The sequence below is a fragment of the Amia ocellicauda genome, chromosome 2 (genome assembly GCF_036373705.1).
Source record: "Amia ocellicauda isolate fAmiCal2 chromosome 2, fAmiCal2.hap1, whole genome shotgun sequence".
Classification (NCBI taxonomy): domain Eukaryota; kingdom Metazoa; phylum Chordata; class Actinopteri; order Amiiformes; family Amiidae; genus Amia; species Amia ocellicauda.
Genome location: NC_089851.1, coordinates 39,752,638 through 39,770,870, shown reverse-complemented (window position 1 = coordinate 39,770,870; position 18,233 = coordinate 39,752,638). Strand labels below are relative to the sequence as shown.

The following is an 18,233-nucleotide window of genomic DNA, read 5'->3' as shown; positions in this document are numbered from 1 at the left end:
GAAAATTGCTGGTGTCGACATGCAGGCATAAACCCGTTCACACAGACATTGCCGGCAACAAAATGCCACCAAAAAGCCAGCAATTGTTTGCGTGTGAATGGGGCTAAAGATACACATTCTAACTTGATTAAAAGCAACTACACAACTGCTCACACTATTCTTTGGCCTTTTGTATGTCTGAGTAAAATGTACATTTCAATTCTATGTTATGTAGCGTCATGCCAGTAGTGTCATAAAATTCTGTTACGAAATATCAGAAATTCAATTCTGTGATAGATTTAAAGCCTTGCAATAATCAAAACTGAGGAAGAGTTTGAAGTTCAAGCAATACTAGTAGTATTAATGGACATCATCTCTACTTACTTGCAGATTGTAGTCCTGCAGGATTTTGACCAGCGAGTCTCTCAGGTTGGGGATTTCCATGCCTTCCTTAATGCGGTGGATCAGGAGAATAGGGTCAACATGGGTTCCAATGTTATTCAGCAAGCCTGTGATAAACGCTACAAAATGGAGAAAAATAAAAACCTGAACACTCAAATGTATCCCCGCGTTTACATTCACAGAATTTACAATGCACAAAATCTCAAAAATGAAATGGCGTTCATGCAACAACACATAATGACTGACTCCTGTCACCTGAAATAGTGCCATTTACCAGCAGAAATACTGACACTGACATTTACACAACTGCCAAGACTGCAGATACTTCTACCCGGGATCAGCTGGTAACATACGTGGCTTGTCTATGGAATAGGAGATGAGGTCCTCCCATAGCTCAGCGTCGTCTTGCTCCTTGGCGAACTCAATGGCCTTGTCGACATCACAGAGCTCCTCCATGATCATTTGGAGAGCTCGTCGGCTGTTACCCATCCTGCCTGCAGAAGATATCAGGGTTAGCAGAATTGTTTAAAACAAATAAGATTATTTCAATTGTTCCCCAGTAATATATAAAGCAGGTTTACGCAAATCACGATCCATCGTTTTATTGTTGTCATATATACCTACTGCAAGAACCCGATCTTAGAGATGGAACCTCAGAAGCTAAAGAATAATTGTATGTATTCTCATTGTTACCATTCCTACTAAATTTGTGATTAATTAAACAATAAACACACAAAGAAAACATGAGATCAATGGTTCCTGGTAAAAGTTGCTATTTATTTATTATTGAATCACTGTATATTTTTTCTCTGTGATTTTCTTCTTTGGCCAATATCCCTTTATGAGCCTTGAGCTCTTGGACTGCATCCCAACTGCTCCCTAGTGCATATGTAGTTTGTATCTACCATTGTTTCAGATGGAAGTTGAGTGCAAGGCGGTAAGGCCCATTTTACACTCAACATGCTGAATGTTCCAAATGGTCTTAAAAATAGCAAATGTTTTTAAAAATGTCATTGATCTTGTTTAGTCTCAATGATAGCAGGTATATTTGATGGCAGTTTGAAGTTCACATATCATCCACCATCCCTGTTAAACCTAGAGACATCACCTTGGGCTTGAAACATATACAGTGATGGAAAAAAGTATTTGATCCCCTGCTGATTTTGTACGTTTGCCCACTGACAAAGAAATGATCAGTCAATAATTGTAATGGTAGGTTTATTTTAACAGTGAAAGACAGAATAACAGCAAAAAAATCCAGAAAAACGCATTTCTAAAAAGTTATACATTGATTTGCATGTTAATGAGGGAAATAAGTATTTGATCCCCTATCAATCAGCAAGATTTCTGGCTCCCAGGTGTCTTTTATACAGGTAACGAGCTGAGATTAGGAGCACTCTCTTAAAGGGAGTGCTCCTAATCTCAGCTCATTACCTGTATAAAAGACACCTGTCCACAGAAGCAATCAATCAATCAGATCAAACTCTCCACCATGGCCAAGACCAAAGAGGTGTCCAAGGATGTCAGGGACAAGATTGTAGACCTACACAAGGCTGGAATGGGCTACAAGACCATCGCCAAGCAGCTTGGTGAGAAGGTGACAACAGTTGGTGCGATTATTCGCAAATGAAAGAAACACAAAATAAGTGTCAGTCTCCCTCGGTCTGGGGCTCCATGCAAGATCTCACCTCGTGGAGTTTCAATGATCTTGAGAACGGTGAGGAATCAGCCCAGAACTACACGGGAGGATCTTGTTAATGATCTCAAGGCAGCTGGGACCATAGTCACCAAGAAAACAATTGGTAACACACTACGCCGTGAAGGACTGAAATCCTGCAGCGCCCGCAAGGTCCCCCTGCTCAAGAAAGCACATGTACAGGCCCGTCTGAAGTTTGCCGATGAACATCTGAATGATTCTGAAGAGAACTGGGTGAAAGTGTTGTGGTCAGATGAGACCAAAATCGAGCTCTTTGGCATCAACTCAACTCGCTGTGTTTGGAGGAGGAGGAATGACCCCAAGAACACCATCCCCTCCATCAAACATGGAGGTGGAAACATTATGCTTTGGGGGTGTTTTTCTGCTAAGGGACAGGACAACTGCACCGCATCAAAGGGACGATGGACGGGGCCATGTACCGTCAAATCTTGGGTGAGAACCTCCTTCCCTCAGCCAGGGCATTGAAAATGGGTCGTGGATGGGTATTCCAGCATGACAATGACCCAAAACACACAGCCAAGGCAACAAAGGAGTGGCTCAAGAAGAAGCACATTAAGGTCCTGGAGTGGCCTAGCCAGTCTCCAGACCTTAATCCCATAGAAAATCTGTGGAGGGAGCTGAAGGTTTGAGTTGCCAAACGTCAGCCTCGAAAGCTTAATGACTTGGAGAGGATCTGCAAAGAGGAGTGGGACAAAATCCCTCCTGAGATGTGTGCAAACCTGGTGGCCAACTACAAGAAACGTCTGACCTCTGTGATTGCCAACAAGGGTTTTGCCACCAAGTACTAAGTCGAAGGGGTCGAATACTTATTTCCCTCATTAACATGCAAATCAATGTATAACTTTTTTGAAATGCGTTTTTCTGGATTTTTTGTTGTTATTCTGTCTCTCACTGTTAAAATAAACCTACCATTAAAATTATAGACTGATCATTTCTTTGTCAGTGGGCAAATGTACAAAATCAGCAGTGGATCAAATACTTTTTTCCCTCACTGTACCTATAATGTATTTTTTATTTCCTGAGGGTCTCTGTAAAATCGTTTTCTTTCACAATGAGTAGGGATATAAATGCATTTCTGTGGCACTTAGTACTTTGTTTTGAAACACACAAATCAAATATGAATAGTTCAACCTACAGCAATAGCTCATTTAAATAAACTCACTTAGCAAAAACACCATCTCCTCCACAAAATTCCTCTGCTGGCAAATTTCCAAGGCCTACAGAACAGAAGAAAAACAATTCCCTTTTTAAGCAATATTAATGAGGCATAAAATATATGATTATGTTAATCATTTTGAAGACTAAAGCTATGTACGTTAGGTAATTTATCCAAGTTAAATGTGTCTTCACAGAGATTCAATGTTTCTTTTTTTCTCTTTAAAAGTCCAAATAAACCTCTGGCATCCTTCCGTTTCCTCTTAAATTCACTGAACAGGTCGAACTGTTTGAAAACTGAAATCGATTATGTCATTGAAGCATTTGCTCTGGGTGTAAGCATACAGGAAGTAGCTAACTTGATTTGCCTGCCATCTGCTGGTCATATCCGGATATGTGTAACCTGAAAAAGTTTCAATTCGGTACTTAGAAGCCATGAGATTAATCTCTTAAACATGCAGTTACTTTGAAATATTATTAGTAGAAGTGTTGTATACATTACTATTCTATATTTGGTTTTGACAATAAGATAATGTATTACATTCTACAATACTTCCTACGGATCAATAAATCAAAACACGTATTACAATGCCAAATTGTATTGAGTCTGACTGGGGTTGCTTTCCTCATGTGATATGTACCTTCTCTAAGGGACAGTGGGTGCTGTCTCTCAGGAATGGCAGCAAGTTGGGACGGTCAAACTCAGCATACAGACTGATCTGCCTCTCGTGGTATTTCTGTCCCTTGTGGTGATCTCTCTTGAACAGCTTATGCAGGTACTGGAAAAATAATGCACATGTTATAAGCACGGTTGGTTTTACTGGAGAAGCTGGTGGACATTCGCCAGAGCCCGCTCCTTCTCATCTCTGGCCCCTAAGTGGTGGAACGACCTTCCCACTGAAGTCAAGACAGCAGAGTCTCTGACCTCCTTCCAGAGATTAATCAAGACACACCTTTTCAGACAGTACTTGTAATTTAGTCATTTACTCTCCTGTAAGATTGCACTAATACAATGTTTTGTCATACTCTTGCCTTTGCATTACTAGTACTCATATTTTTTATTTAGATTCTCCCTCTTCCTTAGTTCTTAACTTTGACGTAACATCTTGTCTGCACTTATCAGCTTTTACAATCTAGGATGTAAGACATTATATATCGTTTACTGTATATCTTATATACACTTGTGTAAATTGTGAATTTGTAAATTGTATTATGCCTTGAATTGCATTGTATTATTGTACTTTGTATTGCTCTTATATTGTGTAAGTTGCCCTGGACAAGGAATACATAATAATAATAATAATAATAATAATAATAATAATAATAATAATAATAATACTTTAAAATGACTAGAGATAAATGGAGACTTAAGGGGCAGCTATATACACTGATATAACATTATGACTAGACCTCTGAAGGTGTGCTGTGATATCTGGCACCAAGACGTTAGCAGCAGATCCTTTAAGTCCTGTAAGTTGCGAGGTGGGGCCTCCATGGATCGGACTTGTTTGTCTGGCACATCCCACAGATGCTCGATTGGATTGAGATCTGGGGAATTTGGAGGACAAGTCAACACCTTGAACTTGTTGTTGTGTTCCTAAAACCATTCCTGAACCATTATTGCTTTGTGGCAGAGCGCATTATCCTGCTGAAAGAGGTCACTGCTATCAGGGAATAACGTTTCCATGAAAGGGTGTTCATGGTCTGCAACAATGCTTAGGTAGGTGGTATGTGTCAAAGTAACATCCACATGAATGGCAGGACCCAAGGTTTCCCAGCAGAACATTGCCCAAAGCATCACACTGCCTCTGCCGGCTTGCCTTCTTCCTATAGTGCATCCTGGTGCCATTTGTTCTCCAGGTAAGCAGCACACATGCACCCAGCCATCCACGTGATGTAAAAGAAAACATGAATCATCAGACCAGGCCACCTTCTTCCATTGCTCCGTGGTCCAGTTCTGATGCTCACGTGCCCATTGTAGGCGCTTTCGGCAGTGGACAGGGGTCAGCATGGGCACCCTGACTGGTCTGCGGCTACGCAGCCCCATACGCAACAAACTGTGATGCACTGTGTGTTCTGACACCTTTCTATCAGAACCAGCATTCACTTTTTCAGCAATTTGAGCTACAGTAGCTCGTCTGTTGGATCGGACCACACGGGCCAGCCTTCGCTCCCCACGTGCATCAGTGAGCCTTGGCCGCCCATGACCCTGTCGCCAGTTCACCGCTTTTCCTTCCTTGGACCACTTTTGATAGGTACTGACCACTGCAGACTGGGAACACCCCACAAGAGCTGCAGTTTTGGAGATGCTCTGACCCAGTCGTCTAGCCATCACAATTTGGCCCTTGTCAAAGTCGCTCAGATCCTTACGCTTGCCCATTTTTCCTGCTTCTAAGACATCAACTTTGAGGACAAAATGTTCACTTGCTGCCTAATATATCCCACCCATTGACAGGTGCCATGATAACGAGATTATCCGTGTTATTCACTTCACCTGTCAGTGGTCATAATGTTATGGCTGATCGGTGTAGATAGAACATAAAGTTGGAGTTCATAAAACTATTGCTTAAGCTATTTATTTTATAGCCAAGAGTGAAAGGCAACCTTCCCTTACATATGATTTAATTTATGGGGGTTATAAAAGCAGTGAATGAAGGCTGTACTGCAAACTGCCCCTACAGCTTGAGTACTGCAACAAAAACAAATTAGAGAAAAACAATCAAGTACGGAGGCACAGCAAATAAAGCTCATGGATTGTACTCACTACATGCAGTAATTCAGGACGATTTTTCAGCTCTTCCACCACTCTCTCAGTCTGAAAAAATGAAAAAATAATAAATACACATGACAAGAAGTGCACATCATTTTCACTTTCACATAATGTCTTAACACTGGTCTTGAATTTGCTCAACTCACCGATATTTTGTCTTCATTGTCCAAAAGCATATCAACTGCTTTCTGAAAATGACAACAAATTATTGAACACCATACCAACAACTATAATACTAACTTAATCCTTTATGTTTAAATGACAAACTATGTGCATAAGTCATCTAAATAACTTATCCAACTCACTAACTTAGTTGAATATATATAAAGACAACACAAAAACAAATACTCTCTAAATCTAGTCTGGAAATAAAAATGTTAACACTGTTACCAATGTTGTTACAGAAGAAATAAGTGAATTTGTTCTCATTTCCATCAAAGAAAGAAAACCGTTTGCAACAGAAAACATTTGTGTATCAAGTTGCAGTAGCACATATGCTGTTCTTTCACATATTCTTACAAAAGTCTGTAAAATACCTGTTTATGTCAATTATATCTGTTCCTACCAATTCAATACAAATTCTTCGATGGAATCGCAGCTCTAAATATTGCAATGCCACATTTCTTATTATTCAAGCTAAAACAGAGGGTGGATCCTGCAAGAGGTACCTCTGAGAATCAACACGGACAAAAAAACATTTACCAGCCTGCTAATTGCAAACTACGGACCTGAATACAGGCTGCTTACACTTATGGACGCAAATCAGTAAGAAAAGTGGGCTGCTGCCCCCCTGCCCCCCCTGGTGGCCACATCCCCTGAATGCTGTTGAGAATAAACTAACTTTGTATGACACAAATGTCAAAGGAAAATATTCAAAGTTTTATTTTTAAAAACGATTTTTAAAAGCAATCTGGTACCAATGGCTTCTTTTAATATATTGTGTCTGGTCCAATTTATTACATGGGCCTATGTGTTCTACTGGTTGCTTGGCAATGAAAGGAAGGAAACAGAGTATTAGTTTTGTTTAAAAGTTACATGTAGTTGTTTGGGATAGACATTATTCTGCGCTGCTGTGCAATTATATATTCTACCATAAAACTGTAAAATTGTAACCACAAATGTGAAGATAAACATCCAGGTATGTTACTTGAGTTAACTTTGATTCCAATGCAATATCTCTTTGAAAGTTTACTTCTGTAGCTCATGTTTCAATGTGTATTCTATTTTATTTTGATTTTCTCCTACATAAAACTCCTTACAGTATATTATGTCAAACAAGATTAGCAGCGTGCAATCCTTGCTCCTACCTCCTTGTCGAAGTCCATCAGAAGAACAATTTTGTCTTCAATAGAGGAGAACAGGTTGTGTTTGTGGATTAGTTGATAGACATCTTTGTGTCTCAGCCGTAAGTAGATCTCTAAAGCCTTGTCATAGCGCTGGTCGTACGTATACCTGGATAGAGCATGGAAAGACAATTCACCGAATAAATTAATACATAAAAATGTATGTGGGCCCACCCATATGACTATACACCTTTAAGAATTTCTACAGCCTTGACGTCCTGGGACTTTCTACCTTACTTTGGTGCAATATCTTTACAGTCTTAAGACTTAAATGTTTAAGATCCCCTATGGTGAATCCCTGCAACTGTGCAAATTCTTTCATTAAGGGATTGAGTAAGTCTTTGAAAGTATGTTTTATGTCACTTACAGCTCAGCCAGTGTTGTCAGGAGTGTCCTGTTGTTGGAGTCTTTCTTCAGGTGGTCATTCACTGCCTGGACAATGGTCATGTTGTTGTAAAGCTCCCCTGGCCACTCTCGTATAAGTGTAGCAAAGCCCTGAAATGACAGAGAAGACTATTGAAGCGCTGGAGTAAATTGCTATTTCTAAATTTATTCACCAGCAGTTTTTGGAATTTTTAGATCATAAATAAACACAAAAAACAACTGAAATGTTACCAATTTATTTAATTATATATATATATATATATATATATATATATATATATATATATATATATATATATATATATATATAATTATGATCAAGACATTGCAGGACTCCTTACAGCATTTTTAAGATCAGATGTTTTAATCAGTGGGTTTGTTTAGAAATGTATTTAATTGGATTTGAGGGATGCTGTTCATGTCTTAGTAAGAGATTACAAAGGTCTGTTACTCTCGCCAAGTCAGAAAACCAAGGAAGTTAAGTTAGACTTACCTCAAAATCACTCTTCAGAAACTCATGAAGAATCATCTCATAAATGGCAGGTCTCAGCCTCAGGTCGCCACGTGGGAGATACTGACTGATTGCCTGTGGGAAACAGAGCAATGTGCTTCTGAACAAGACACAAATTGCTTTTATATGTAAAACATGGAAAAATTTGATAATGTCATAATCTGGCCTTTTTCCTGTTCTCTGAAAGCAACATACAGTGAGGGAAAAAAGTATTTGATCCCCTGCTGATTTTGTACATTTGCCCACTGACAAAGAAATGATCAGTCTATAATTTTAATGGTAGGTGTATTTTAACAGTGAGAGACAGAATAACAACAAAAAAATCCAGAAAAACACATTTCAAAAAAGTTATACATTGATGTGCATATTAATGAGGGAAATAAGTATTTGACCCCTTCGACTTAGTACTTGGTGGCAAAACCCACAGAGGTCAGACGTTTCTTGTAGTTGGCCACCAGGTTTGCACACATCTCAGGAGGGATTTTGTCCCACTCCTCTTTGCAGATCCTCTCCAAGTCATTAAGCTTTCGAGGCTGACGTTTGGCAACTTGAACCTTCAGCTCCCTCCACAGATTTTCTATGGGATTATGGTCTGGAGACTGGCTAGGCCACTCCAGGACCTTAATGTGCTTCTTCTTGAGCCACTCCTTTGTTGCCTTGGCTGTGTGTTGTGGGTCATTGTCATGCTGGAATACCCATCCACGACCCATTTTCAATGCCCTGGCTGAGGGAAGGAGGTTCTCACCCAAGATTTGACGGTACATGGCCCCGTCCATCGTCCCTTTGATGCGGTGCAGTTGTCCTGTCCCCTTAGCAGAAAAACACCCCCAAAGCATAATGTTTCCACCTCCATGTTTGACAGTGGAGATGGTGTTCTTGGGGTCATTCCTTCTCCTCCAAACACGGCGAGTTGAGTTGATGCCAAAGAGCTCGATTTTGGTCTCTTCTGACCACAACACTTTCACCCAGTTCTCCTCTGAATCATTCAGATGTTCATTGGCAAACTTCAGACGGGCCTGTACATGTGCTTTCTTGAGCATGGGGACCTTGCGGGCGCTGCAGGATTTCAGTCCTTCACGGCGTAGTGTGTTACCAATTGTTTTCTTGGTGACTATGGTCCCAGCTGCCTTGAGATCATTAACAAGATCCTCCCGTGTAGTTCTGGGCTGATTCCTCACCGTTCTCATGATCATTGTAACTCCACGAGGTGAGATCTTGCATGGAGCCCCAGACCGAGGGAGACTGACACTTATTTTGTGTTTCTTCCATTTGCGAATAATCGCACCAACTGTTGTCACCTTCTCACCAAGCTGCTTGGTGATGGTCTTGTAGCCCATTCCAGCCTTGTGTAGGTCTACAATCTTGTCCCTGACATCCTTGGACAGCTCTTTGGTCTTGGCCATGGTGGAGAGTTTGGAATCTGATTGATTGATTGCTTCTGTGGACAGGTGTCTTTTATACAGGTAACGAGCTGAGATTAGGAGCACTCCCTTTAAGAGAGTGCTCCTAATTTCAGCTCGTTACCTGTATAAAAGACACCTGGGAGCCAGAAATCTTTCTGATTGATAGGGGATCAAATACGTATTTCCCTCATTAACATGCAAATCAATTTATAACTTTTTTTAAATGCGTTTTTCTGGATTTTTTTGTTGTTATTCTGTCTCTCACTGTTAAAATACACCTACCATTAAAATTATAGACTGATCATGTCTTTGTCAGTGGGCAAACGTACAAAATCAGCAGGGGATCAAATAATTTTTTCCCTCACTGTACATCATCACATAATTGATACTGACAGAAGCCAAGTCTAGACTTATGCTCATGGATTATAATTCTGTAACAGATCATTTATTTTTATATATGTCATTTTATAGAAAACCGGTTCCCTCAGTCTAAAGAACAATTTAAAGAAATAACATGTAAAAAATCTAAACAGCATACTTCTGTGTATACATTTCTGAAAGAATTGCAGATTTCACACAGTTAAAAACATGTAACATTTTTTTAAAGTCATGATTTGTTAAATCTTTTAAGATGGCTATTCAATATAACTTACCTTAAGCTGTCCAATTGTCTTGAACCTGTACACTTCATTTTCCCAAAGGTCCATGTTCTTTCCAAGCACCTTCTGACATTTTCTAAACAGAAACATAAATATGTCCTATTGAATCCACATCACAGTGACTCCTTCGCACTCGAAACTGAAAAATAGAAGGTCTCTGTACCTTGCAGCTGTTTCGTACTGCCCCTTCTCCACCAAATGATTGATGTAGGCGATACCAATTTTCTGAAAACAAGGAAATTATACCTGAAACCCAAAAGCACTCCTCAAACAAAGTAAATGCCGAGTACATTATTAAAGATAAAGTTCAAGTGCTTATTAAAAAATAACTCTGTGAAGCATTGTCATTGTCATTTCTTAATGTTAACAAAGATGTTTGTGTTTATGTCATAATCTGACCTTAATAATAATTTAAAAAATGTTTCAAATACAATAGTCGATAGGAAAATCAATATAACAGATTTGAGTAGGAAGACAAACTAAGAAATTGAAAGAAGATATTCAAAATAGAAGTCATTTTAGTTGTACAATGCCATGGAAAATTGAGTTTTCTCAGGAGAGGCATATCTACTGAACCATATACATAGACTATGTAAGGTATCTTTCATTTTGGTCTAAAAACACATTTTCTATATAGAAACACAAAAAAACACAAAAAATACCTGAACTTCATGCCGTTTGATATTTTTGTAGCTTATCTCAGCTGCCATCAAAGCCTCCTGTAGCATAAAGAGCAAATTGTTTAAGTTCAGTTTCTTATTTGGAAATACTAATACCTAACATTTCCAATCTTGGAGCTTTCAGATGGTACAGATGGTTTGGACAGAATACTAAATGTTGGGAATGTATTACCATCATCCATATTTCAAGATACAGAAGCCCATTCATTGATTACCAAACAGTTAACTTATCTCACTGCTTTCCAATACTATAAGAATACAATGTGGAATATGAAAGTGTTCAACAGCCAGACTTACTTCATACTTCTTCTTGTCAAGGAGCCAGTCAATGTGGTCATCTTGATCCCGTTCCTTAGCAACTACAATGTCTTTAGGACTGATAATGTAGAACAAAGACTCCCCTTCGGCGTGTTCTATGAGAAATGAGTTTACAATGAACGATTTGGACCTTCAAAGGAGATGTGTATCTTACGTATTACGAGTTTTCATTAGCTTACATAAAAATGTAACATTAAAAAGTCTCACCAAGCCGGTAGTCCCTGCACTCGTTCTCCTGAAACTGCCGGACGGTGAGGGCGTCTGAGGAAATTTCTTCATAGGCCTCTGGTAGGGTCTGGATAATGTCCAGGCGAGGTCGAGCACGGAACTCCTCCTCCTGCTGAGAGAAGAAGAGCCACTTGAGAACTGCGCTTATCCTTCCTCCTTAAAGAGGGTCTATCAAAATAAAAATATTTATTTGGGGGATAGCAAAGAAAATGACAAGTCTCCGATACCAGCTCATTGCATTATAGGCCACTGATCTCTATATATGGATATAACATCCCACTGATAAGTGATAGCAGGGAGTGAAGTCCCCAAAATACTGCTTTCGGCCATCTACACCCAAGACAAAGCCTTCATACATTCCTTCATATTGATTAAACTGAACTGCAACTATTATAATTAGTGCGAAAATAGTCTTGCATAGAAAAAACACATTCAGTTCAATGTCTGTACACTGGTGACTGATTTTCTGACTGATTAGAAATATATAACATGTAACACAGGGTTCATAATTTGTGATAAACTGCAGGGGTGTCCAGCAAAGTGAGACTTAGTAAATAGAAAGCATCATGATTACCCTTAGACCTGGAATCATGGTAACTTTGCTTGGAAATACAAGCCATCCACCAGGACGACACTGGTGGAGGAAGTGGGGTCCAGCAGGAAGAATGGCCTGGTTCAGCACCAGACAGCTCCCAGCTACTGCCCGGTGAAGGCTCCACTATATTAACAGCTTCAGCACCATGGAGAGATGCTAGAGGCCAGCAAGGAGCAGCTGAAAGCATTTCACTAATGAGGTGAGGTGTAATTTGTTATTAAACAGATATTCAATGCTAGAGACTAAGTGCTGGGGCAGAGTTACTTGGGTGTGGCCCCAGTCGTGTGATTTTCATATATATATACAGATCTTTATAGATGTATTCATATATACTAAAAGAGAGGCCACAATTATGTTGTCCTTAATGTCTGGAATATGAAAACAGTGAAAAAAGTTCCTATAGAGGACTGTTGTTTCATGAGTAAGAGAATGGAATTCATTTCCTACCGGTTGATCGGCGATCTCTTTTACGAAATACAGGATCACAAGCTGGTCTGCCAGAGGCGCCAGTCCACTGATGTAGAATTCTGTATCAAACGCAGACACTGGAAGACAAAGGCATTGAATGTTATTTTGCTCCTTTCAAAGCTTGGCAAAGTCATTCTGCCATAGGAGGTGGTAATCGTAGCAGGAAATGTATATGCACACACAACCCTGCCTCTGGCTTACACATGGGCATTTGAAAATGGCTAAAAGTGTTGCTGTATCTAACATAAAATAGATTTCCATTGTGAAGCCTCCTCCAACAGAATTATAACTTTTGTTTTTCCTTCAGCTCTGTAAGGCGGCACATCTTGGAAATAACAGAACATTCCCAGTGACCCCTCAAAAGACTGGATTGGAGTAATCCTATCCAAAACAACACCAGATGTCTTTTTAAATTCAAGTACTAACACCAATCATTGCGATCACTGCACTTTCACATTGAGTCTGAGTGCCTTGAACATTTGATTTGATTTTGGCACCACGAAGCACATCACTACGAATAAATATAGAAGCATAAGGACCACTCTCTGCTTCTGTGAAAGCTAAAAATTTGAGCAGATCTTTTAAAAGAAGAATACATTTTGTTTTGCTAAATGTGGCGTTTAAGCTAACCTGGCACAACAGTATGTCAGAAACCATTTATCATGTACAAGAATAACAGTAAATGCCTGCAGCTGTGTTTTCTGCTGATCCCACAGCCCTCTATATTGCCTTGGCAGTTGGGTAAAAATTCCAAGTTGCAAGGTGACCTTGACAGTCTGCACATCATAAGACAAGATTGTTTCACGCAAGAAACTACCCTCATTCCCCTTGTTAGCTTGCCAAGACAAAGGACAATAGAAACAGAGAAGGCAAAAATTACCAATTTCAACGTAGCGGCTCGGCAGGTCTCTCATTTCTGTTGGGTCCCGCTCTTTTACTGCACAGATCTGAAAATCAAAACAAAAAAAACGTACAAAAATAATTTCCTACCGCTGCCTCTCGAGTAAAACAGAAAGGACAAGGGCTGAAATTATGAGGGTCAAAAGCACACTACTTTTTTTAGGTCAGTTTTGATAAAGAGGATTGTAGATATAAGAAGTTGATACAGTGAGGGAAAAAAGTATTTGATCCCCTGCTGATTTTGTACATTTTCCCACTGACAAAGAAATGATCAGTCTATAATTTTAATGGTAGGTGTATTTTAACAGTGCGAGACAGAATAACAACAAAAAAATCCAGAAAAACGCATTTCGAGGCTGACGTTTGGCAACTCAAACCTTCAGCTCCCTCCACAGATTTTCTATGGGATTAAGGTCTGGAGACTGGCTAGGCCACTACAGGACCTTAATGTGCTTCTTCTTGAGCCACTCCTTTGTTGCCTTGGCTGTGTGTTTTGGGTCATTGTCATGCTGGAATACACATCCACGACCCATTTTCAATGCCCTGGCTGAGGGAGGGAGGTTCTCACCCAGGATTTGATGGTACATGGCCCCGTCCATCGTCCCTTTGATGCAGTGCAGTTGTCCTGTCCCCTTAGCAGAAAAACACCCCCAAAGCATAATGTTTCCACCTCCATGTTTGACGGTGGGGATGGTGTTCTTGGGGTCATTCCTTCTCCTCCAAACACGGCGAGTTGAGTTGATGCCAAAGCGCTCGATTTTGGTCTCATCTGACCACAACACTTTCACCCAGTTCTCCTCTGAATCATTCAGATGTTCATTGGCAAACTTCAGACGGGCCTGTACATGTGCTTTCTTGAGCATGGGGACCTTGCGGGCACTGCAGGATTTCAGTCCATCATGGCGTAGTGTGTTACCAATTGTTTTCTTGGTGACTATGGTCCCAGCTGCCTTGAGATCATTAACAAGATCCTCCCGTGTAGTTCTGAGCTGATTCCTCATCGTTCTCATGATCATTGAAACTCCACGAGGTGAGATCTTGCATGGAGCCCCAGACCGAGGGAGACTGACACTTATTTTGTGTTTCTTCCATTTGCGAATAATCGCACCAGCTGTTGTCACCTTCTCACCAAGCTGCTTGGTGATGGTCTTGTAGCCCATTCCAGCCTTGTGTAGGTCTACAGTCTTGTCCCTGACATCCTTGGACAGCTCTTTGGTCTTGGCCATGGTGGAGAGTTTGGAATCTGATTGATTGATGGCTTCTTTTATACAGGTAACGAGCTGAGATTAGGAGCACTCCCTTTAAGAGAGTGCTCCTAATCTCAGCTCGTTACCTGTATAAAAGACACCTACCATTAAAATTATAGACTGATCATTTCTTTGTCAGTGGGCAAACATACAAAATCAGCAGGGGATCAAATACTTTTTTCCCTCACTGTACATTATACAGTTTATGAACATTAGAGCCTGACAGAAATATCGGAGAACCGATATTATCAGACGATATTGGCCATTACAGAAATATCTGTATCGGCACATTCCACCGATAATGCACCGATATATTCTCAAACTATTGGCTAAATATTTTTTTCAAATTACCATAAAATCCTTCGTCAGACTTCAGACAACAAATAAATACATCTTTATTTTACAGTCGATATTATAATTTTTTACCATTATTTTGTAACATAGTTATGGTGCTTAAGTATCCGCTGGAAGCTTCCAACTCCACAGTGATTCTCATGTGCTGCGGTGCTGCGCGCACTACTGAGTGCCATGGTGAAACAAACACACACCCACTGAGAAACACTGGGCTGATTAACCAATAAACAAGTGTTTTATTAAAACACTCATAACCAATAGAAAGTATTTTTGAAAGACATGCTGCATTTGAGTATCCATGGTTTTGATTGTTTATTTTTGTCATAACTGAAGATTACCGTAGATTATGGCATAAAAGTGCATTTTTAATTAAACGTTAATTAAATCGCAATTCAAAATTCACAATAGTAATTAAAGGAAATGTTCGCTGAAGATGTTGATTGGGTATCAGCAAACAAAACATGTCACCAAATGACAAGCAAGCTCAGATCACAGTAAAACATCTAAAGAAAATGAGACTGAAAAACGCATCTCTCAGACAATGTCGTATAAAATTGAAACTGTACATTACACTTATAAAACTGTTTCAAATCCTAAATCGTGTTTTGGCTGTGATTCGTATTGCAATACATTGATCATATGTATTAAATAAGGAACACTTTCGAGGGAATTTATTTATTTATTTATTTATTTTTAAACAAATGCAGCTGTGCTGTGTCGTGCTGTGCTGCCTGCACTATAACCTGCCCCTGTGTGAGCAGCAGTGTTGAGTGCTGAGCAGGACAAGAGAGAACCTGACGCATGTAAAATGCGAATATAAACTAGACCAGCACTTATCACTATCATATTACTTGCTCTTATGTATAGAACATGCACACTTTTCTATTTGTGTGTGAAATTGCTCATATACCTTGGTCTTTGTTCTAATGTATAGAACATGCATATTTTTATATTTTTCCTTTTTTCTCCCTTATTCTAATGTATTTAATTTATTTTTACAATGTTTGATTTGTGGTTGTTATTTATAATGAAAATTAATGTTAAGTTTATTATGTAAAATGTAAAAATCCTGTATTCAGTGCATATTTGACACAATTTCTCTCTGACAGGGAGAGTTTTAAGTGATAAGTGCTAGAAAATGTCTGTTTTGTATGCTAACCAAAAAAATAACAGGCAGATATATCAATAATCGTGAAATTAAGCTTCCCGATCATCGGTATAGAACCCAAAAAACCTGTATCTGGTGGGCTGTAATGAACATTACATTAAAGTAATAATTTACAACTAAGTAATACAATGTGAACTTTTATGTTTCTTCAGAGGCTCAGAATCTGCACATAAACAGAAAATTGTCCTTTTCCTTTATATTGAATAGGCCCATGCTGTTGCAGTGTTTGTGCCCTGTTGGCACAGATGGAGTTGGGCCTTTCATTAAACAAATACAATCAGTAGAAGAAAATAGCTCCCAAAGTTGTGAGGTCACTTTTAGGAGGAAGTGTGTCTGCACAGCCTAGATGAGCAGCCCGAGGGGGAGGGCTCGTCTGAGTAATAGCACACAGAGGCCTATGAACAGCTTTGTTATGAGTTTCCTACATTTCCCATAGCATGTAATAATGTCTCAGTCTACTTTGGTAGCTTTTTAATTTTTATCTTGGCCAATTGTTTTGGTATCTCTTATTTAAACAGTTGGGCCCAATTTTTAACTTTTTGGTTGTTGTTATCTTTAATTTTAATATAAACTAATGTTAAATCCAAAATCTCCATCTCCTGGTTACCATGTATAAAATAGAAACTTAGTGTAGATTTACCACTTCACTCAGTCGAACCGTCTACTCTGACCCCACACATTTAAGACATAAAGCTGCTGACATCAACACCAGCAAAAAGACTGCATATACATTTGTGTATATATATTTTAACCTCTGTCATTGGCATAATCTGAAACAGCACTAAAGATAAAGTGAAAGAAGTATTCACTGCATTACTCATTTAGCCTTCTGGATAAAAAACTGGACTCCTCATCTACCAAAAGGCTGAGCTGCGTAATGAAGGAGCTCAAGTGGAAAATAGGTTCAGCTAAACTTGCACCTGTTGGCAATTCTACAGCAGCTCTCCAATAAATTCAGGGACACATTAAATACATATACAGTTGTGATAAAGGGAATTCATTGCAGGAGACTGATTGACTATTATTATTATTGCAAATACAAATTCTTTTAGCAAAAGTTGCAGAGAAAACATTTCCATAACCTTTCATAATAATGAAAATCTCCATACTGAAAATGTAATTCACACTCATACACTCATTTAACTCAAAGAAGTCTCACATAATAAAGTGAAATTCAATACATAATTGTATGCAAATTAATTTCCTATTGTGGACAATGTGCATACTCTCTGTAGATAACAATGCACAAGAATAATGAGCAAGAAAGCATGTATACCCTCTCATTTGAAAATGTTGTATATTTCTGTAGATGTCTCTATGAAATCCAAACAAGCATGTGTAACATGAGGATTCATTTCAAAATATCATTTAAGCAGTATTTCAAATTTGTTGCCACTCCAGATAAGCACATCTAAATAACAATTAGGAAATCACCTGTGATAGTACCTGTGATAAATATGAAAATAACTAATTATGATGAGTTAATTAATCAATTAACTGCAATTGAGATCAATTAATTGACATAGTTAAGAGAAACCTAAAAATGGACATACAGACTATATCAAAGCATTTCATTGTGCAAACACATGCAACAATATCCACCTGAAGCACTGAACACCAATGGATATAATTTTGCAAAACCTGCCATTTATTATTGGACCAAAGATGAAACACACCTATAGACCTGCATTATAATAACACACAAATCTGCACTCTGTGAATTACTCTGGGCATGAGGCATTGATCTTTACTAATTCGCTATACCCTGCCAACATACGTTTACTATTTTTTCTGACTTCAGTCACTTTATCTCTTAAAAAAATAAGAAGAAAGCAAAACTCTGTAGCCACGTAAATCACACCACTCTATTAATCTGCATGCTACATATGGATAATTAGAAGTAATGACATGACTAATTCAGTACCGCAATAGGATGGACTGAAATAGAGGTT

At 39.0% G+C, this 18,233-nt stretch overlaps 1 protein-coding gene across 4 annotated transcripts in view; it reads right to left on the bottom strand.

Moving 5' to 3' along the window:
• vps41 (VPS41 subunit of HOPS complex) overlaps positions 1 to 18,233 on the bottom strand; it is a 78,619-nt gene that overhangs the window by 4,812 nt on the left and 55,574 nt on the right. For 2 of the 4 annotated variants that reach the window (XM_066723488.1, XM_066723506.1), the window contains exons 10-25: positions 13,493 to 13,559; positions 12,592 to 12,689; positions 11,529 to 11,661; positions 11,301 to 11,416; positions 10,986 to 11,042; positions 10,487 to 10,548; positions 10,318 to 10,399; positions 8,244 to 8,336; positions 7,734 to 7,861; positions 7,331 to 7,475; positions 6,170 to 6,211; positions 6,018 to 6,068; positions 3,895 to 4,032; positions 3,261 to 3,315; positions 735 to 875; positions 364 to 500 (exon numbers count right to left, since the gene is read on the bottom strand). In XM_066723488.1, the coding sequence (XP_066579585.1) occupies positions 364 to 500; positions 735 to 875; positions 3,261 to 3,315; positions 3,895 to 4,032; positions 6,018 to 6,068; positions 6,170 to 6,211; positions 7,331 to 7,475; positions 7,734 to 7,861; positions 8,244 to 8,336; positions 10,318 to 10,399; positions 10,487 to 10,548; positions 10,986 to 11,042; positions 11,301 to 11,416; positions 11,529 to 11,661; positions 12,592 to 12,689; positions 13,493 to 13,559 (1,545 nt within the window). The remainder of the gene's footprint in view (positions 1 to 363; positions 501 to 734; positions 876 to 3,260; positions 3,316 to 3,894; positions 4,033 to 6,017; positions 6,069 to 6,169; positions 6,212 to 7,330; positions 7,476 to 7,733; positions 7,862 to 8,243; positions 8,337 to 10,317; positions 10,400 to 10,486; positions 10,549 to 10,985; positions 11,043 to 11,300; positions 11,417 to 11,528; positions 11,662 to 12,591; positions 12,690 to 13,492; positions 13,560 to 18,233) is intronic. The other 2 variants (XM_066723496.1, XM_066723514.1) reach the window with 1 other exon arrangement.